The following is a 22,777-nucleotide window of genomic DNA, read 5'->3' on the forward strand; positions in this document are numbered from 1 at the left end:
GGCTTTGTGTGGCGCACCACATCTACTGGTGAGGCCGCGCCCCTCTTTACAGAAGTAGCTGAAAGAGCTTGGAGACAGTATGTTATAATGTGTTGTGAAGACGGGTGCGGTGCCAAACTGGAAAATGGTACTTCATGTGCGTTATTTGACGGGAACAGAGTCAGATGTTCATGGACCACACCGTTACGCTATGGGACATTGTACCTCCGAGAAGCAGCAAAGCAGGAGACGCCAAGATTATGATTTCTTTACCAATTAATTCGTAATTAATTTGATTACTGTTATGAGAACAGTCAAACTTGTTCTCATTAATCCATAATATCCTTGCATCGGTAAATGGTGACATATAATTGCTGAAGACGTTGACAGGTGGGAATTTTCCTTTAATTAATCATGTTTATTTCTGTTTGTTTTTTTTTGCATAGTTTCGACCAAAATATCAGTTCTTTATCACAAGTGAAATATTGATACCTCGACTTTAATAACCCCTAAAACAAAGTTTAAAAGGTAGGCTAATCACTGACTTCACGTGCGTCATGCGTAAAAATCACTTTTTCCAAAAATAAACGTTCACTGTACATTTATTTTTGTATACRGTGATTTTTACGATTGACGCACGTGAAGTCAGTGATTAACCTACCTTTTAAACTTTGTTTTAGGGGTTACTAACGTCCTGGAGCTAGAAGTAAAAGGGAATTGATGAAAATTGTTTACAAAACTCTGCTCAATCATATATAAAATGTTACTTTTTCAAAGGGTGTCAATCGATTGGTTGAATACTGACCAGGTGCAGTCAACACTGAAACAAGGCAGTGAAGTACAGTACCCTCCATAATTATTGGGAAAGTGAAGCTTTTTTTCTTCTTATGTCTCTAAAGAGTTTGGATTTCAAATCAAACAGTGACTATGAGGTTAACATGCAGACAGTCAGCTTTCATTTGAGGRCATTTTCATTCATATCAGGTGATCCATTTAGAAATTACAGCACTTTTTATACATAGTCCCCCCATTTTAGGGGAGCWAAACTATTGGGACAAATTCACTTATAAAGTAGTAAAAAGTTAAATATTTGGTCACATATTCCTAACACACAATGACTGCGTCAAGCTTGTGACTCTACACATTTGTTGGATGCATTTGCTGTTGGTTGTGTTTCCAATTATTTTGTGCCCAATAGAAATTAATGGTAAATAATGTATTGTGTCATTTTGGAGTCACTTTTATTGTAAATAAGAATAACATATGCTTCTAAACACTTATACATTAATGTGGATGCTACCATGATTATGGATAATCCTCAATTAATCTTGAAATATGATGAGTGAGAAAGGTACAGATGCACCATACCCCCAAGACACGATAACTGCTCAACAGTACAATGACAGGGGTAGCATTTGTTAGGGAGTATGATATTTGTGCATCTCTCACTCATCATTATTTGCGATTTATCAGGACTATCCGTAATCATGGTAGCATCCACATTAATGTAGAAGTGTTTAGAAACATATTCTATTCTTATGTACAATAAAAGTGACTCCAAAATGACACAATACCTTGCTTGATTTCTCTCAATAAAGTAAACACAATAAATGTATTTTTACGCACCTCACACTTCTACCACTGCAATGATGAAATATTTATTGACTGTTGCACAGTGGGAGCCTGGTACTCCTTGTTCCTTATTTGAATGACCATTTACCGTAGCCCAGTGGTACACTGCACATTTTAAAGGAAAAAATCTATATATTTTGTAAGCACTGACTTATAAGTCTGATGCTCTAAAATGTAGACCTACTAGATAAAAGCTCTGTATACGTATTCACCTTGGTCATGACTCAGTTGCTCCGTAAAATCTACGTTTTAAATGTAATTTGTGTTGGAGTGTTGTTTATTAACGTGTCGTGAAGATAAATGTTTTGGGGCTCTGTCAAAGCCATTCAACCATCCTTTCTGTCACATGTTGATCCTCAGACTGGACCAGGACTTGATGATGCCAGGCAATGGGAGTTCCGAGGCGGGATGCAGCAGGACAGCATCAGGCAGCTACTCCAACACCACCTGCGGCCAGACGGAGCTGTCCGTCACCGCCTCCGTCATTTCCATGACCGTGGGCATCTTCTCCAACATCCTGGCTCTCTGCATCCTGGTCAAAGCCTACCGCCGCTTTCGCCTCAAGACCAAGGCCTCCTTCCTGCTGTTCGCCAGCGGCCTGGTGGGCACCGATCTCCTGGGCCACCTCGTTAACGGCTCCCTGGTGCTATATGTCTACGCTTKTAACAAGGAGTGGGAAGCCTTTGACCCGCACCACATACTGTGCAGTCTCTTCGGGGTGTCCATGGTGTTTTTCGGTCTGAGCCCCCTGCTCCTGGGTAGCCTAATGGCGGTGGAACGCTGCATTGGTGTCACCAGGCCCCTGTTCCACTCCACAGCCCTTGCCGCCCACCACATGAAGAGGCTGCTGGGGCTGACCTGGCTGTTAGCTGCCCTGGTGGCTCTGCTACCTGTGCTGCTGTGGAGGCCCTACAAGGTGCAGCGCTCCCAGAGCTGGTGTTTCTTCCGCATGGAGGGGCCCCGCAACTGGCTGGACGTGGTCCTCCCGCTGATCTTCTCTACACTGGGCCTCCTGGCTCTGCTGGTGTCCATTGTGTGCAACACACTGACCAGCTGCACCCTTTTGCAGTCCAAGCTGCGCTGCCACCGCCAACGTYGCCGCAAGGACACCTCCCACCACTTTGAGATGATCTGCCAGCTCATAACCATCATGCTTGTGTCCTGTGTGTGCTGGGGCCCTTTATTGGTAAGGCATCTTCTTCCCTCCTTTCACTGGGTCGTAGAAGCGCTTATCTCTGGTATGTCTGTTAAGCAGTGATGAAGAACTCACTTTCACCTCATCTCTGCCAACAGTYCTCTGCATTGGTGGAGTCTGCCAAGATTCCCACAGCAAGCAATTTGTTCTTCTACTCGAAATGCTCACAAATCCTTTCAAAAGGAAAGGGAGCTATTTAAACCTTTGTAGAGATGCTCAAGATGTTAAATAGGGCACAGATTTTTGGCCTGTTTGTTATTTTGTGCTTTTGACCCTTGTGTTCACGTTAAGGCAGTTTGTCATTTCACGCCAAGATTTCTGGCATGTAATCTCCTTCTTTTCTCCCAGTACTTTGTGTAGTTACTTTACATCCATTTCAATGACATTTGTTTTTACCAACCCTTTTAAGAGCAAAATATGGTATGCAGCAAAAGTAGAGGGGAAACATTCTCAATCCAGAATTCTTCTCTGTGATGGAACCTCTGACGAGTCTTATTGAAATAAATGGTCCTCCTTTGACAATGTTTTTATTTCTATGCCTGCCATTAATCGTAGACCAGGATTCTTAAAATTAAAAGTGACAGTATAATAACTTAGATTAAGCTGGATCATTAACACGTGATGAGAAGGCTTGTAAGGGAAGGTCAAACAATATCGTTTTTTCTCTGGCAAGACATTTCATTAGACCTACATCAATAAGATGTTTACGGAGCGTTCAAAATGTACACAATGTTACCCGGAGGAAAATGTGGGAGGGTTTCATATTTTCTTTGTCCAGGGAGGGTCATGTATTTTGTAATCGACTAAATGTCAGTTATTTTCAGCATTTTGGAATTTACATATTGAATTCGACTGTGTGTAACTTTGGTGTACTACCCTGTGCTCTCTCTCCCTCTCATTCTCCTCGCTGAGCCTGGCTGCATGGGCATTCCACTTTCAACACTGAAAACTCTGGCATCTTTTTAGAACTCAGACTTTCCTCATTGAAAATCAATAACCTTGTGATTTGATCTTGTTGKTTTTTTTTAGTTCCAGTTCTCTTGGAAGCACCAATGAACAATAACAAGCATGGCATAGCACAATTACACAAGGACCACAGCAAGTGAAAAAAGTTACCTTCACAATAATTGAAGGGTTTCTTTGCAATCTCTGTCCGCTGAAGACAGTCCAGAAAAGTTCAATTGAATTTTGAAGTTGAAAGGAGATGGTTCTTCAATGCTGCTACTGAATGGGGAGGACAACAGTCCATGTGGATGGCTGGACTAYCTGTATGCCTTTATAGCGATATGTTTATCATTTCATAAACTTTTTTTGATTTTTTTTATCTGTGTAAATTCATTGGGTAGGCCTATATGCCATTCACTGCAGTATTATTCCTAATAATTCGTCTTTATCTCTTGGAGTCCCAGGAAATGCTAGACTAGACCTACAATAGCCTGTTGTACACTTATTTCAAGCATTTTATTTTCTACGGATCAAGGAGAGATTCCAGCTTGTTCTTGCTTGCTGAATATAAAATACAGAAACCAAAATAACTGGCTGTGATTTTGAAAGGAGAGAAAGAGAAGTCTCGATGGTGTGATTAAAATTCACCATATGAGTAGCCTGCTAATGTACCTTTCTGAACTTTGTAAACTGTCTAAAAAAGATCCACAACTGATCTAAATGGTTGCATTATCAGGCTTAGGCTGTATGCAGTTATTTAGGCATGAAGCATTCAAAACAGGACGTTTGAGCGGTTATTCAAATTAGCCTACATCACTGCAGTTTACAGCCCTAGCCAATAAATGTGTAGGTCTACGCACTTGATAACAATAATACATTCCCAATTGCACTGTGTTGTTGTAGCCTAAGGGTGGAATAATGTTGTCTAAAATCCTAGGCCTAATCAATAGTGGAGCTTTGCATGCCCGACTGCCCGGGGACTGCAGAGCACAGCCTGGAGGAACGCACAGATCAGTCATTTCATTATCTGTTAGCCTAACTTATTTTTCATGCACTTTGACAGGTAAATATTTATAGCCTTAATATTTACCTAATGAGTGGCCTAATATCTAGCTAATATTTAGCTTCTTTGGCTACACAACTCTAGCTCCTCTCTTCCAGCTGTTCCCGTGCACAATGTGCTATAGGCTACGGATGCTGTACAGCAGGATGCATTGATCAGTTGATTGACAGGTATAGGCTATTGTAGAACGACAAACTTTCCTCTAGTGTGGATGCTCGCCAACATCAATAATGTATTGTTATAGTTATCGTCCTTAGTGTGGAAGACCCTTAATGCTTAAATTGGTAAATGCCACCCTCTAACGGATGAATGGGGTATGAACTACAGCAGTGGTTCTCAGGGATTTGATAGAAATCACGACTGCAACATTGATAGCCTACTTAAAGTGGAATTTATATTTCAGCTATTTTGTTTTAATGATAATTTTGGAGGGTTACATGTTTTCTTTTTCAAATGCTCGGGGAGGGCCAGGTAAAAATATATTATCCTCAGGGGGGACTGCCATCCATTTTCATTTCAGAGAGGTCCGATTACCTCCAGGTATCCCTTAATATAAAAACCGTTCACTCATTTACTGCCCCTCACACATCACTGTGTACACAAACACTATTACACATTCTCAAACGCAATTTAATCATATTCTATTCAGCTATTTCTAGGACAATAAAAGAAAGTGGTAGCTTAAATCAGTTTCCCTTGATTCAAGAGAGCTGGTTATACTGTAATAACGCAATTTGAAGCGTTGAACAAAGCACAGTAATCAACTAACAACAATTTAAATGGTTCCCTTCAAGTAATTACATTCAGTCTCACATAATGTCCTATGTTTACCGTCCTAGGTTAACGTCATCATACTGAGCACCCAGGTCCAGGGCGAGCGTGCGTTTGCCAGCCTGCTGCTGTCAATCCGCATGGCCACCTGGAACCAGATCCTGGACCCCTGGATCTACATCCTCCTGAGAAAGGCCATCCTCAAGAAGCTCTTCCTGCTGGTGCACAGCTGCTGGAGCACCAAGTCCCACTCCTACTCCCACCCCCTCAACCGCTGGAAGTGCAGCCCAGTGAAAGGCTCTGGGGAGACCAGCGGCACCTCCATCAGCACTAAACCAGAATTCTTCTGTTTGGATGGAAATGTTGGAGGCCTACCAGACACAATAATTAAGCCCATCACCTGAACCCCTGGATGGGGCATCTGATCTGAGAGACCCTGGGTCCCAGGTGGAGTGTTTGCAGGCAGCACCTGTAGCACATTGATGTATAGTTGGAGTAAGCGATAAGCTAAGGAACCAGATAAGATTTGTTTTAGGAAGAGCATATGAAGGATCATTCAAAGTATTATAAACTGGGTAGTTCGAGCCCTGAATGCTGATTGGCTGACAGCCATGGTATATGAGACCGTATACCACGGGTATGACAAAACGTTTATTTTTATTGCTCTAATTACGCTGGTAACTAGTTTCTAATAGCAATAAGGCACCTTGAGGGTTTGTGGTATATGGCCAATATACCATGGCTAAGGGCTGTGTCCAGGCACTCCACATTGCATCTTGCCTAAGAACAGCCCTTAGCCATGGTATATTGGCCATATACCACACTTCCTCAGGCCTTATCGCTTAATTGTACACTCGTGAGGTGTACAGACACTGGTAATAGGTGTGTTGGTCATAATTGACAATGACACACAGGACTAAGATGGACCCTGGAGTTAGTTAGCCCCAGTTACTGATATGTCTGTCTAACCTATAACTGACCTTGAAAGGATGAACTCTGCAATCAGCACTACATGTCAATGTTGTCTTCTTGATTCTTCTCTGTGACAGTTATGGCGTATAAACCCAGCTGCTCAGAACTAAAGACATCTGTAGCTCTGGAGTTCCTCACAGCGCTCGAAGATTGTGCAGAATGACAAGACCATTTGATTGTTTTCAGCTCCCCATCAGTCAGTGAGTGAGTCCCAGGCAATCTGAATTATCACCCCAGCAGGTGGTCCTCCGGTAAAWTTAATTGTTCTCTTGTTTCACTGTCTTCTGGAGTCCCAATATGGCAGTTATGACGTAATTTCCACGTAGATTGATTTGTTTTGGATTCTGAAGAGACTCTTCTGGCTGGCCCGGCTGTTGAAGTTGCTGTTGTGTTTGGCAGATGGTTGGTATATCTCTTTGACCTTCTGCGGTGCTATGGACTGATGAAAAATGAGTTTTTGACACATTTTATATTTATGTGTCTGTCTGTCCATGTTGAGAGTACATTTTGTTCACAAGTTTTCTGTATTAAAACATTTTCTGAAGTCATTCTCTCACCATGGGTGTTCAGACTGTTCACCATTTACAGCACAGTAACTCAGTTAACCTCATCTGATGAGCTGATCACCTCTATCCTTTCAGTGGTTTTAAAATGACTCAGCATGATCATTTTAATTTAACAGTGCTTTCTTATATGATATACTGTGTGTTGAAGTAACATTACTTATCTATGGACTATGTATACAGGTCCTTATAAACCATTTACTAATCATAAATTACATATTTTTGCATGGCCTCATTTAAAATAAAATGTGAGCTATTTATGCTTTAGAAATACTTTATAAATGTTTTGAGTGACCAGTGTAATTTCTAACAAAAAGATGAACATGCCATTGGTAGACATTCCAGCGGTACCTGATGCTCCTTAAGGTCTCAAAATGGCCCCTAGAACATATAAATGGTTAAAGAATAAGGAAATATATTGAAATTTTATTCACAAAAACTGTTGTGAAACAACTGTTACAAAGGGCTTGAGGAAGAGCTGTAATGTGAATGTTCTGCTAGGGTTGTCAACCTGGAGAATATGAACTGATCATAAAACATGGAGATGTAGACTACACACAACAGCTGGCCGGACCAGACAGTTGTTCTCTAGTTGATTTTTATTACTTAATTATTACTGATATGTGATTGAGGTAAACGTGTTACATGTATGATTTGCAGGTAGAAATTGTATATGTATAAACTTTAAATGTTTCCAGTGCTTCAGTCTTTTAACTGCAGACTATTTTCACACATGGCTTTGTTTGGTGTCACCTCTACTGGACCTTTAAATATAGTAACTCTCTAAACGTAGGGTAGCGTGGGGTAACTAGCTCCCCGGGGCTAGTTTAGTTACTAGTAACTAGTTATCAACTAGCTCTCAGTTATCATATTAAAAACTGCTAACATTTGCCTCCACCTATGGCAAAATTGCAGAATTGCAGGAATTTAACTTTAAAACGTAACTTTGAAAGGGGGGGTGGATGTGGGTACGCATGAGTTCCGTTTTTTTGTGCCCCCACCCCCATCAAAGTTGCACATCCCTGATCTACACTGATTGAAGTGGATTTAACAGGTGACATCAATAAGGGATCATAGCGTTCACCTTGATTCACCTAGTCAGTCTGTGTCATGGAAAGAGCAGGTGTTCCTAATGTTTTGTACACTCAGTGTATACTAGATTACTAGCATTTACAATGTGGGAGGAAAGGTTAGCAAATGATGATTAAACTATTTATTAAGCCAGTATACATGCTTTATTACGTGGAGTTATTATAATGTAAAGTGCTACTATTTGTTTTACTTCTGAAACAGAACAAAGAGAACTATGTTGTGTCTGTGTCAACCATCATGCCAACAATATGCATGCCAAAGACCTGCAAGAGTGAAAAACGATGATGTATGTAAATTAAAACACATTGATATTGTATTGTTGTATCGTAAGCACATCATTTTAACCTCCATATCTGCTCTTTTCTACTTGAAAAACGATATAGGCTACCACTTCATTTGCGCAATGATCTCCTTCAGTATAAACTAAATTATATACATTTTTCTACACATTGTCATTGCCATTTATGTTCAAACTGTGAAGGCTTTTGGAGGTGGACCTAGGCTATGCCGACAGACAGGCAATAAAATTAATTTGCAGTGATGGATAAGTGATGAGGGATATTGTTAATACAGAGACTTGTTAGAAAATAGCTTTGTTATATTGCATTTCAACACACAAAACTTATCAAAATGTTATGTCTGATGCCCCTTTAAATCACTCCCATAAGGTAGGGGGGTTCATGAAGGCTTTATGATACCACCGAAGAAGATATTAGTCATATGATAAGTGATCATTTCTTCCTCATATCCTTCATCTTTTGTTGAGTCATGGCTAAAAGGTTTACAGCTTTTGTCAAATTCTCGAATATTGTGTAATTACGGACTGTTTTGCGGGGCATTTCTTGATGTGGGTGTTCCCTGATATCAGGAAATGCTCATTGATATTGAAATGCCCATTGGCATTGAATGCCCATTGGTCACTTCCGGTGTTATGAGACTGATGGTTTCTCGACACAAATTATTTGTTTACATAGCAGGTTAGGATAACTAACGTGGCAGGTTAGGTAAATTAGCGTGGCAGGTCAGGAGACTGAGGTTAAGATTAGGAAAAGGGTTAGGGTTAGGTTTAGCTTCAATGTTACAGTTGCCAACAATGGCCCGCAGCTATATTTTGTTAGCATGCAATGAGTCGGCCGGGAGGAAAGGGGACAGTGAGAGTCAAAGGATGTGGAAAGGGAGTAGAGTAGGGTCAAAGAGGCAGAGTCAGGAGGGAGAAGGATTTGACCGAAGGGATCCCACTTTAAATGACGTTCAGCTTATAAAGGCTTCATAAAGCCTTCATAAGGCATTCATAAGCACTACATAAATGTGTTACAAAGCATCTATAACCATTATGTCATACTTTATAAAGGGTTCATAAATGTGGCCGTACTGTGTGACATAATCACCATGTCAAATGTGATATAACCCACTATGTCGAACATAATATAAACATGTGCTTTATATTATGTGCTTTATAAAGGGTGACATGTTGTGCTGAAGGACGGCATACACTCTAAAGTGATGCCATGTTAGTCACATTACACCTAATCTCGTTCCCAGACACTTCCTCCCAAATGTGCGGAAGGTCTGGTGTATAAACGCATCAAACTTGGCCTTCATTAGTTAGGGTTAAGTTTAAAATACAGTAGATACAGTAGATACATTGTGGAAATGTGTGCAATAGCCTGGGGGTGACTTTACACAAAGAAACACCTTGATGAAAGCCCCAAACCTAAAGAAACACTTACCTTGATGAAAGCCCCAAACCTAAAGAAACACCTTGATGAAAGCCCAAAACCTAAAGAAACACTTACCTTGATGAAAGGTAAATGAACATTAAAGACATTGTCGTGACTTTACTTTCATTAATCTGATGACTGTTATTTATCTAATCAACTAACTATCTTTAATTGTTACCCGATTAAATTAATCATGTAACAATTTACTCATTAGGAATTTGGTTGTTTAAAGAGTTACCATCTCCCCAATGAAACTCTATAAGGTATATATCTATTTAATCGATAAACAGTCATCTTATTAATCATTAAAGGCGTGTCACGTCCTGACCAGAGTTCTTATGTGTTGTGCTTGATTTAGTGTTGGTCAGGACGTGAGCTGGGTGGGCATTCTATGTTGTGTGTCTAGTTTGTCTGTTTCTGTGTTCAGCCTAATATGGTTCTCAATCAGAGGCAGCTGTCAATCGTTGTCCCTGATTGAGAATCATATATAGGTGGCTTGTTTTGTGTTGGGGATTTGTGGGTGGTTGTTTCCTGTGTCAGTGTTTGTGCCACACGGGACTGTGACGGTTAGTACGTTTGTTGTTTTGTATTTTGTCTAGTTTTCTTGTTATTAAATCATGGAAACTTACCACGCTGTACATTGGTCCTCCGATCCTTCTCGCCTCTCCTCGTCTGAGGAGGAGGACGACTTAGACTGCCGTTACAAGGCGGCAGTGGTTAGAGCATTGGGCCAGTAACCAAAAGGTGGGTGGATCAATCCCAGAGGAGACAAGGTACAAATCTGTCGTTCTGCCGCTGAACAAGGCAGTTAACCCACTGTTCCTCGGCCGTCATTGCAAATAACAATTTGTTCTTAACTGACTTGCCTAGTTAAATAAAGGTTAAATAAAAAAAAATTGAAATAAATTACAATTTCCTCTTATCATATCATCATTCTGACCAGTCATCTTATTAATCATTACCTCTTATCATATCATCATTCTGACCAGTCATCTCATTAATCATTACCTCTTATCATATCATCATTCTGATTTGTCATCTTATTAATCATTACCTCATATCATATTATCATTCTGATTTGTCATCTTATTAATCATTACCTCATATCATATCATCATTCTGAACAGTCGTAACCTCACGCATCTGCTAAATCCCCATTCTCACTCATGATTCAGTACTACACAAATTGGTWTAATTATTTATTTACTAGCTAACTAAATAATAACACAGAATAAACATAGACCCTTTACATGAGACAAAGGTCCCTAGTGGACTGACAAAATATGGTGGCTTATACACAACGAATGAAGAGTGGTGGGGAGGAGAGAGGGAGAGAGAGAGAGAGAGAGAGAGAGAGAGGAAAAGGGACACTTTTCGTGGATACATTTTAGAACTATTCTCACACTAATCATATATATTGCACACGAACCGCCGCCCGTTTGGAATAAGAAATCATTAATGTATTTACATATGAGTGCCTTTGTTCGGTCGAAACCAGCCCTCCTTAGGAAGATTGTTGGCCTTTCAGTGGCAAGCTGTATGGCTCTGATTGTCTGAAAGGGGTCTCCCCTTTCTCGTCTTCCACTGTTGTTCACTCTGAAAGATAGCCAGCCGTGTCAACGGTTCCCATTGGTGATGAGTGTAGTAGGATAGTCTCACTTAGATGAGCTTTTCTCAATATCTGACTCAAGACAGCTAATCAGCTGTTTTAGTGATTGTCTGATGGGAGTTTGTTTTCCCCCTCGTGATGGTATTCAGGATTCGGACCACAAAGGACATGAGCTGCAGCTCGCCGTCTCTCTGGTCTAAAGGAAGGTGAGTTTATTTCTTCACCTCGAGTTGAGGTTCAAAGTTCCAACCATTTCAAACATGTAGCTCTCGGCTCACGTTTCCTGGTCTCTGAGATTCAGCATTTAAACCACTTTAGACATGGGCTGCAACTCCCCGTCTTTCCTGGTCTAATGTTAATTTCGTTGGCAATGCTTGTTATGCACTCTCGTCAAAGGCGCATTGTTCCTTCTGTCTGGCATGCTATCCGACCTCACTCAGGGCGTGGCTACTTACTTATGCACAGTTTATAGGAGATAGATTCTCTCATACCTCCTAAAATCACATTCATATCTTAACAAAAATACTTTCATAATTGATTATATTATATGCACAACGTTAAGGATGGAGACTTCATACCTGTAGTGTAAATACTTTTCGAGTTACATTATTTATTTTTCACCAGTTTTAATGACATCACAAAATGAAAACCCATATGACATTAGTTTTCTATAGCTCCCCACTGACCATTCCCCACATTGTTATGTTAGAAATATTGATCCAGTATCCACTTTTGTCCGTGTTAGAGTTTAAGAGGGAAAACTGTCTGTGAAACAAAGACATTCCTACTAAAGGGGGAGAAAGAGCCCCCCCCCCCTTCTCCTGTAATTTACAACAGGGTGTGAACTGTCAAACCGGCCCAGTTTCCCCCTTTTCTGTGGGGAAAGAAGGGGTCTGGTTATTGTCAATCATTGCTGAGCTGATCTGACCCAGTGTCACATTTCCTTTTATTTGTTTCTTTTTTTTTTTTTTTTTTTTGCATTTTCCAATTAAGAACATTCAAAACAAAAATGAAAAATATTAGACAAAGTGAAAGTGACAGACACGCGTAAAAAAATTAAAAAAAATAATGATATATACAAACATACAAATAAATAAGTATAATAAAAATAATAATAATGAGACATTGGATTCATATGGTCACCTGCGAGGCTACTGACATATTATACATTACGTGTGAAACAGTATTGAGGATTATACAGAGATCAATCAATGTGATGTGAGGGAGAATCTGCATATAGTCAATAAAAGGTTGCCGAATTCTGTAAAATGTCTCTAACTTATTCCTCAAGCAGTAAGTGATTTTCTCCAGTGGGATACAACTATTAACTTCCGATAGGCCACATTGCAACTTGCAGGGGGAATCCGATTTCCATTTCAATGCAATACATGTCTTGGCAATCGCTAGCAATATTTCTGTTAGCTTTATAGTATGGTTTTTGACTAAGATTGAATGGGTAAAGTTACCCAGTAGACAAAACCTCTGGGTCTAAAGGGAATGCAACCCTGATTTGAGGATATGGTATCGCATACCCCTGCCAGAAACTGTGTAGTTTTGAACACTGCTAAGTGAAATGGAGGAATGTTCCTTCATCTGAGCCACATCTAAAACATAGGGAGGAGATATCAGGGTTGAACTTGTGCAGTCTAGATGGGGTGATATAGAGCTGATGGAGGAAATTAAACTGGATCAGTCTGTATCTGGAGTTCAATGTGGAWGTAACACCATCCCTGCATAGGTCACTCCATAGACCCTCATCAAGATTAATACCCAGATCTTTTTCCCATCTAAGTCGGGGTTTATCTAGCTCAGGCAGTGTTAGTCCTGACATAAGAGCATCGTAAACATGGGAAATGGTCTTGGAACAGTGGTTGGTCTGCGTGGGAGAGTAGTTCAATAGGTGACATCTTAGATAGGTTCCATTGTCCCTTGAGAGTCACCCTAATAAAGTTTCGTAGTTGTAGGTAGCTAAAGAAGTCCCTGTTAGGCAAGTGGTATTTCTGTTTCTGTCACGACTTCCGCCGAAGTCGGCCCTTCTCCTTGTTCGGGTGGTGTTCGGCGGTCGACGTCACCGGCTTTCTAGTCGCCATCGATCCACTTTTCAGTTTCGTTTTGTCTGTATTATCCACACCTGTTTTCAATTCCCCCATCATGTTCCCTATTTACCCTCTCGCTTTCATTTCTGTTTGTCCGTGATTGTTTGTTACGTTAGTGGTTGTTGTTATTTCTGGTTTTTCCCCTTTGTGGATTTTTGCTGTGATTTTGAGTAAACGTTTTATGTTTCGCTCAAACACCTGTGTCCTGCATTTGACTCTGCTACTTCGCTGCACACAACCCTGACAGAATCACGGACCAAACTTCAAATGGAGTCAGCAGGCACAGCCAGCCCCTCTCTCCCAGTCGAGGAGCAAGTTCAACAGCACGCGACCATGTTACACAGTTTAGGGACTGCCATGGATCGCGTGCTGCAGACAATGGACCGATGGGAGAGAGGAGGTCTCCCGGTAAATCAGACCCCATCAACACCACCCGCGCCTATCCCTACTCCACCGGTCATCCCTCCATCGTCAGGACCCAGTGGGATTCGGCTCTCGCTCCCAGGAGCGTATGACGGTACAGCAGCCGGGTGTCAGGGGTTCCTCCTACAGTTGGAGTTATACCTGGCAACTGTTCATCCGACCCCTTCAGGACGAGAGAAAGTGGRCGCCCTCATCTCCTGTCTGACTGGTAAGGCCCTGGAGTGGGCCAACGCCATCTGGGGAAGAGAGGGACAAACCCTGGATGACTATGATGACTTCTCTCGCCGCTTCCGGGYGGTCTTTGATCATCCACCTGAAGGGAGAGCGGCGGGAGAGCGTTTGTTCCATCTCAGACAGGGGATGAGGAGCGCTCAAGATTTCGCCTTGGACTTTCGTACTCTGGCCGCTGGTGCGGGATGGAATGAGCGGGCCCTGATCGATCACTACAGGTGTAGTCTACGAGAGGACGTTCGTAGGGAGTTAGCCTGCAGGGACACCACTCTTAACCTGGACCAGCTGGTGGAYTTATCTATCCGGCTGGATAACCTGTTGGCCTCCCGCGGACGTCTAGATCGGGGTCCGCCCGTTCCATTACCCAGCCCCTTGGATCCTACACCGATGGAGTTAGGAGGGGCTGCTAGTAGGGAGACCGGAGGGAGGACCACTCCATGCACCAACTGTGGACGCAGAGGACACACTGCTGTCCGGTGCTGGGGTGTTTCTCCTGGAAGTCGAGGGGTAGGCAGCGGAGCCACTGATGGGGTCCATCTCCGACGTGCAGTAGGCCACATAACTCACCCAGAGTCTTCTGTGCGCACATTGTGGTTACATATAGGAATTGTCCTGGAGTTTTTCCTCGCATCCCCAGCATAAAGGGGCTAGTAGATTCAGGCGCAGCTGGGGAACTTTATTGATCGCTTTAGCACATAAGATTTAGGGGATCCCTATTATTCCTGTTGATGTTCCCTTCCCTGTACCATGCCTTAGATAGTCGCTCCTTTGGGGTCGGGGGCTGAATTTGGGAGGTCCACAAGCGCCCATCGCTATGAGAAACGCAGGGGGATCACGAGGAGAAATTAGTCCTTTTTGATCGACTCTCCTCTTGCCCTGTTGTGTTGGGTCTTCCCTGGTTGGCCTCTCAAAAATGATACCGATTATTTTCGTGGCAAAGAGGACTCTCAAGGCGATGGTCCTGTCAGGTGTTCAAGGATTTAGATGTCGTAGGTGTTTCCTTAGGTGCCACTACGGGGGGGAGAGTCCAAAACCAGGTTTCCAACATGCAAACATTCCTTCCCGAATATGCCGATTTGGCACTCGCCTTCTGTAAAAGAAGGCGACTCAGATTACCACCCCATTCGACCGGGGATTGTGCGATAGATCTCTTTGGTAGACGCTATAAACTTCCCAGGAGTCATGTGTATCCTCCTGTCACAGGAGGAGAACGGGGCTATGGAGACATATGTCACCGATCTCTGGGACAGGATACATTCGGCCTTCCATCATCACCTGCTGCTCCTCGAGTTTCTTTTTTGTGAGAAGAAGGATGGAGGTTTGCGCCCGTTGTATGATTAGGCGAGGATATAAATAAGATCACGGAAAAATACAGTAAACCGCTACCACTCATAGCCAGTATGACCGAGTCATTTACACGGGGCGCGCTTCTTCACAAAAAATTGACCTCAGGAGCGATTACAGACGCGTGGAACCCCTGCGTTGCGTATTAAGGGGGAGCATGAGTGGAAGACAGCATTTAGCACCACTTCTGGGCATTATGCAGGTAACCTCGTCATGCCGTACGGTTAATGAATGCTCCATTCAAGTCTTCCAATCATTCTTGTGGATGAGATATTCCAGGACCTGCACGCGGCAGGGTGTAGGTGTGTATATAGCGATGAGGCCGAGTCTTAATATACTCGCGTGAGCCGGCACGACTCGTGCCGAGCATGTGCCCTGGTGCGTAAAAGGTGCTTGGTCGACTGTTGAGAGCATGACCTGTACGTCCGAAGGCTGAGAAATGTCTGCTTCTTCCAACCATCCATCTCACTTCCTAGAGGTTACCGCTTTGGCAAGCGTCAGGGTGTAGAATGGAGAATGACCGCATTTCAGCCTGCGTAATTGGCGCGACTCCAACCACGGTAAGGAAGTGCCGCGGTTTTTTAGGGGTTGGCCAACTTACTACCGGAAGATTTATCCGGGTTTTGGGCAGGATAGCGGCTCCCATTACCTAGCTGCTGAAAGCCGGAGGACGGTGAGACTGCAGTGGACCAGCTGGAGCGGGACAGTGCTTTTGCGTCACCTGAAGGCTCTGTTTTACTTACAGCTCCCGCTGCTGGCTCATCCTGATCCTTCCTTAGCATTCATAGTTGGAGGTGGAACGCGTCCGAGGCGGGGATAGGGGCTGTGCTGTCTCAGCGTTCGGCGTACGCCACTAAGCTTCGCCCCTGTGCATTCTGTTCGAAGTGAAGCTTCAGCCCGGCGGAGCGAAACTTATTGATGTGGGGACCGGGAGTGCTGGAGCTGTTGTCATTGGCTCTGAAAGCGCTGGCAGACACTGGCTGGAGGGGGCTAAACACCCTTTTCTCATCTTGGACTGACCACCGCAATCTGTTAGTAACATACGTGGCAGCGCAGCGAGAATGAACCCTCGTTCAGGCAAGGTGGCCAGTTTTTCAGCCGTTTTGATTTCCACCCTTTCCTACCCAAACCATGTTCCCAGAAACGTTAAGGCAGACGCACTGGTCCCGGCACTTGTATGATACAGAGGAGAGGGTCCTCAGATCCCACTCCCATCATTTCCAGCCTCTTGCCTGGGGCACCGGTGGTTATGGGAGGTGGACGCGGACCAATCGAACGGGCGTCACGTTCAGTAGCCCATTCCCACCTGACTGTCCAGCCTGGGCGTCATGTACGTTCCTCTGAAAAGATAACCATCTAATTACAACAGGTACACAATGTTCGCGATCGTCGGATCGTTGTTGCGCTCATACGTCACGCCTCCTCTATGGTCATCCTGGGTATCGGCATATACCGGAAACGGTGCGCTGCCTTTTCTGTAGAAAGTACTGGTGGCCCACTTTAGCTAAGGAACGTGCCGGGTTTATGTTTCCTCCTGTTCGTAATGTGCACAGTGTAAGCACCTAACAATCTTGCCCAGAGGGAAATTACAAACCCCTTCCCGTTCCCACAGCGACCATGGCTCACACCTATGGTGCGATTTAACTGTAACGGATCTTCCCCCGTCCGGGTAACACACGATCCTGGTTGTTGTGGATTCGGTTTTCTAAGTCCTGCCGTCTCACTTCCTTTGCCCGGTCCCCTACGGCTCTACAAACTGCCGGAGGCCTCTGTTCACCCATGTATTCCGGCCACTACGGGGTGCACTGAGGATATAAGTTTCTGATCGGGGGGGTTTTTTTTCCCAATTTACGTCTAGAGTCTGGAGGGCGTTTATGGAAACGCCTGGGGATCTCGGTCAGCCTTACCTCAGGGTTCCACCCCGAGAGCAACGGGCAGGTGCGAAAGAGTAAACAGGATGGGGGTAGGTATTTCTGAGGTCCTATTGCCAGGACGCCGGAGCGGAGTGGGCAGCTTACATTACCCGGGCCGAGATGGCCCAAAACTCCAACTCCGCCACTCTCTACCAACACTATCACCTTTTCAGCTGTGTGCTAGGTTACCAGCCGGTCCTGGCACATGGCATCAGAGCCAGATTGACGCTCCTGCGGTGGATGAATGGTTTCGCCTCAGAGGAGACTTGGAACGCTGCCCACGTACGGCTACAACGGCCACAGGAGACAAAAGGCGAGTGCCGACCGCCACCGCAAGTGAGGCCCCCGTGTATGCACCGGGGATCGGGTCTGGCTCTCGACCCGAAACTCCTACCCTTCACCTGCCTGCCGGAAGCTGGGTCCGCGGTTTGTGGGGCCATTTAAAGTCCTGAGGAGAACTGAACGAGGTTTGTTATAGGTTACAACTCCCCCCTGATTATCGCTATTAATCCCTCGTCCATGTGTCTCTCCTCAGGCCGTGTGGTGGCTGGTCCGCTCCAGCAGTCTGAGGTGCGGGAGGTCCCTCCGCCCCCTCTTGACATGAGGGGGTCCCGGCGTATACCGTAAGGCCATCATGGATTCTAGACGTCGGGCGAGGGGCCTTCAGTACCTCGTGGAGTGGGAGGGTACGGTCCGGAGAGAGATGCTGGGTACCGTGGAGGACATCCTAGATCCATCCATTGTTACAAGAGTTTCACCGTCTCCACCCGGATCGCCCTGCACCTCGCCCTCCGGTCGTCCCCGAGGCCGGTGTCGTCGCGCTGCTGGAGCCGCGCGTCAGGGGAGGGGTACTGTCACGACTTCCGCCGAAGTCGGGCCCATCATCTTACAGAGAGCAGCACACAGAGCATTGTGTTCTCCAATTTCTGTTTCCCACTGACAAAGTGACTTTCTCTACAACGCTCCACTTCTTCTGACAAAAACCCCTTTCTACTTCCTATATGATTGACAGTCTGTTTAGATCACCAACCCGTTTCACAGATCACTCCAGAAAATTAGAGAGAAATATTATTGAGGAAACATACAAAAGTTAATCTTGTGAGAAAAAAAATCAAGGTCCTTGTATGCATAAAGAGAGTAGCGGGTGGTGTTCGGCGGTCGACGTCACCGGCTTTCTAGTCGCCATCGATCCACTTTTCAGTTTCGTTTTGTCTGTATTATCCACACCTGTTTTCAATTCCCCCATCATGTTCCCTATTTAACCCTCTCGCTTTCATTTCTGTTTGTCCGTGATTGTTTGTTACGTTAGTGGTTGTTGTTATTTCTGGTTTTTCCCCTTTGTGGATTTTTGCTGTGATTTTGAGTAAACGTTTTATGTTTCGCTCAAACACCTGTGTCCTGCATTTGACTCTGCTACTTCGCTGCACACAACCCTGACAGTTTCAGCTGATCAAAAGACATAAGAACTTCCTCCTCATAACAATGTTCCAGAAGAGTGATCCCCTTATCAGACCATGGTCTAAAGTTACTATTCTGGAAAAACATAGGAATCAATCTATTGTTCCATAAAGGGGTTTTAGGGGAAATGAATCCCTCTCGTCTGAACAGCTCATGCAGTTTGCACCATGCCAGAACAGAATGTATGATTAAAGGGTTGTCTGTGATGGTTTTTATAGATTTTCTGTCCCATTTGTAAAACAGTTCTGCCCCAGTGTCATCATTTATCTCAAACTTTTCAATGTTCAACCATGAGAGAGAGGGACCATTGTCAAACTGAGCTAGAAACCTAGACTGTGCAGCCCAGTAGTATATTCTAAAATTGGGGTGGTTTAAGCCCCCTTGACCATAATCAAGGGTCAGTTTATCCAGGCCAACCCTAGGGGTTTTGCCGTGCCAGATAAACCGTCTGGTCAGCTTGTCGAGAGAGGAAAATAATGCTGCGTGCACAGGGAGAGATTGAAACAAATATAGAAATCTGGGCAGGACATTCATTTTAATTACATTGATTCCACCCAGTAGAGTGAGAGGCAAGTCCATCCATTTACACAGGTCACCCTCCACCTTTTGCAACAAGCTGGCCAGATTGAGTTTATAGAGGTTCCTCGGGTTACCATCCACCATTATGCCCAAATATGTGAAGCCCATAGGAGACCATCTAAAAGGAAACTTGTGCTTGATGGTATGGTGGTCAAAGACAGATAATGGTAAGATTTAGCATTTATCAAAATTGACCTTATATCCAGAGAAAGAACTATAACACTGTAGTAGGTTCTGTAAGTGAGAGAGGGAATGTTCTGGGTTCGTTAGAAATAAGATAAAGTTGTCCGCAAAGAGTTRTAACTTATGGGTATGGGGGCCCACCTCAAAGCCATGTATGTCAGTGCACGATCTAATAGCCTCAGCAAACGGTTCGATGGCGAGGGCAAAGAGGTGGGGGATAATTGGGCAACCTTGTCTGTTCCCCCTATAGAGAGGGAAAGAGGAGAAAGTAATCCCATTGGTAGCAATCCTAGCTTTAGGAGATTTGTATAGTGATTTTATCAAATTTGCAAACACGGTACCTAAACCAAACTTTTCCAAGACGCGAAAGAGGTATGGCCATTCAACCCTATCAACCCTATCTAGGTTGACCAACAAAGGAAGACATGACTCCAGTCTCTTAGATAGCATTTATTTGTTCATTTTTAAAACAATAAAAATACTTGAAGTTTCAAAAAGTCCAGCAAAGCATTGAACATTACACAGAGCTGTAAATAGTGTAGCTTGTCCCTGAGTGGAGGAATTGTTCTTGCCTCTCTTTCTACTGGAGGTACTGCATGTTAGTTCCAACCTTAAAAGTAACAACAACAAAAAGTTAGAAGGTCTGTTAGGAGTTGTCTTTGCACACCATCTGGATAAGGGCATTTCTGTGCTGCGTCAGAAACTCTAAATGGGAAGCTGGGAAACTCTATTCAATTTATATTATTATATTCCTCTTTCATTTACAAATCTCATTACGTGACTATGAGACATGGCTGTATCTTGGGGGATTTGTATTTAGCTGAGCCTGCTAGCTAGCTAAATTTGCTGTGAAGTCACCAAAATTATTTGAAATAATAATTTAGGTAGCTATTGTTATCTAACTCAACACTTAACTAGTACAAACTAATTTAAATTACAATAAACTAAGGTTCACTTACTAGCTTTTCGCTGTCCAGTGGCAGCACAAGTGGGGCAWTTGATTAGCGAAGTGATCACATGATTAGCGTCTCGAAGGCAACACTAAAAAAGTCCTTCTGGGTCACAGAATGTCAGGATTTGGCCAGGATTGTTCAGGTTTTGGTCACTAGATGCCCCCATTGTGCTTTTTTGACCCTTTTGTTTTTCCCTTGTTCCAGTTATTATTTGCACCTGTGCCTCATTTCCCTTGTATGTATTTAAACCCTTAGTGTTCCTCAGTTYTTTGCTCTGTGTTTGAATGTTAGCACCCAGCCCCAGCCATGCTGTGAACATTTATTTCTCTAGTTGGATTTTCCTGAGGTACTCTGGTTTTGTTCTTGTTTATTTTTGATTATTCTTTTGAGGTTTGTTTTTTCCCTGCTGTTCTTACCACTTTGTGGATTTTCCTTGTTTCTTGGAGGATTTACATTTTTTCTCTTGGAATTACTTTTGACGTTGTGGATTTATATTTTTTGCCTGAAGATCTTTTCCTTTTTACTTTATTAAATTCACCGTCTCAAGTACTGCTGTGTCTGCCTCATCTTCTGGGTTCTGCCGACTATTAGTGGCTCAGCTTACTAGTACTGTTTCTCACACCGGAGACCCGAGTTCGTAACCGGGTCCTGACACAGAATTTGTGAAATGTTCAAAAAAAGTCCCCCACGTAATAGGAGAAAAATGTCAATAACCATTCATGATATATGAAAAACAATTGTCTAAACATTAACAATGATTCATATTGGTTCATATTTAGGTGACATTTGAATAAAATGTGAGTTTAAAACATGTTTCAAGATCAAATAAATGCCCCAATGCGAATCACTGTAATGTGGAAATACAGATTGGCATAATGCAAGAACTTTCTGGGTGTCGCTGTAAGTATTGTAGGAATACACAGTAGAGTCTGTAGAATGTATATATGGTGTCATTTCATAGGCTCTGAAGAGACGGAGTGTTGCTGGCCTTTTACTCCACCCATTTAATTGGAGGACGGATCACATCACATGTACACTTACTGCACAACCGAAAACCCACTAACCAAACACAATTCCAGACAAAATATTCTGAACAAAAATATAAACGCAACATGCAAAGATTTCACCGATTTTACTGAGTAACAGTTCATATAAGGAAATCAGTCAATTGAAATAAATGAATTCAAATCAAAATCAAATAAAACTTTATTTGTCACATGCGCCGAATACAACAAGTGTAGATCTTACCGTGAAATGTTTACTTACAAGCCCTTAACCAACAGTGCAGTTCAAGAAGAGTTAAGAGATATTTACCAAATAAACTAAAGTAAAAAATAATAAAAAGTAACACAATAAAATAACTAATAAGGAGGCTATATAAGGGGGACGGTACCGAGTCAATGTGCGGGGTACAGGTTAGTTGAGGTCATTTTGTACATGTAGCTAGGGTGAAGTGACTATGCATAGATAATAACAGTGAGTAGCAGCAGTGTACCAAAACCAATGGGGGGGGGGGGGTGTCAATGTAATTGTCGGTGCCATTTGATAAATTGTTCACCAGTCTTATGGCTTGGGGGTAGAAGCTATTAAGGAGCCTTTTGGTCCTAGATTTGGCACTCCAGTATCGCTTGCCGTGCAGTAGCAGAGAAATCAGTCTATGACTTGGGTGACTGGAGTCTCTGACAATTTTTTGGGCTTTCCTCTGATACTGCCTATTATATACAGTTGAAGTCGGAAGTTTGCATACACCTTAGCCAAATACATTTAAACTTTTTCACAATTCCTGACACATGTTCTATCTATCTTCGTAAAGATTCCCTGTCTTAGGTCAGTTAGGATCACCACTTTATTTTAAGAACATGAAATGTCAGAATAATAGTAGAGAGAATGATTTATTTCAGCTTTTATTTCTTTCATCACATTCCCAGTGGGTCAGAAGTTTACATACACTCAATTAGTATTTGGTAGCATTGGCTTTAAATTGTTTAACTTGGGTCAAACAATTTAGGTAGCCTTTCACAAGCTTCCCACAATAAGTTGGGTGAATTTTGGCCC

The 22,777-nt window shown here is 43.2% G+C and overlaps 1 protein-coding gene across 1 annotated transcript; it reads left to right on the forward strand.

Moving 5' to 3' along the window:
* Nucleotides 1-1,984: 1,984 nt before the first annotated feature.
* Nucleotides 1,985-7,265, forward strand: ptgfr (prostaglandin F receptor (FP)). Its single transcript, XM_023972016.2, has 2 exons — nucleotides 1,985-2,797; nucleotides 5,654-7,265. The coding sequence occupies exons 1-2, from the start codon at nucleotides 1,988-1,990 to the stop codon at nucleotides 5,987-5,989; spliced, it is 1,146 nt and encodes a 381-aa protein (XP_023827784.1). The 5' UTR covers nucleotides 1,985-1,987; the 3' UTR covers nucleotides 5,990-7,265.
* The last annotated feature ends 15,512 nt before the right edge of the window (nucleotides 7,266-22,777 follow it).

The sequence above is a fragment of the Salvelinus sp. IW2-2015 genome, linkage group LG26 (assembly GCF_002910315.2).
Source record: "Salvelinus sp. IW2-2015 linkage group LG26, ASM291031v2, whole genome shotgun sequence".
In the NCBI taxonomy this organism is placed as follows: domain Eukaryota; kingdom Metazoa; phylum Chordata; class Actinopteri; order Salmoniformes; family Salmonidae; genus Salvelinus; species Salvelinus sp. IW2-2015.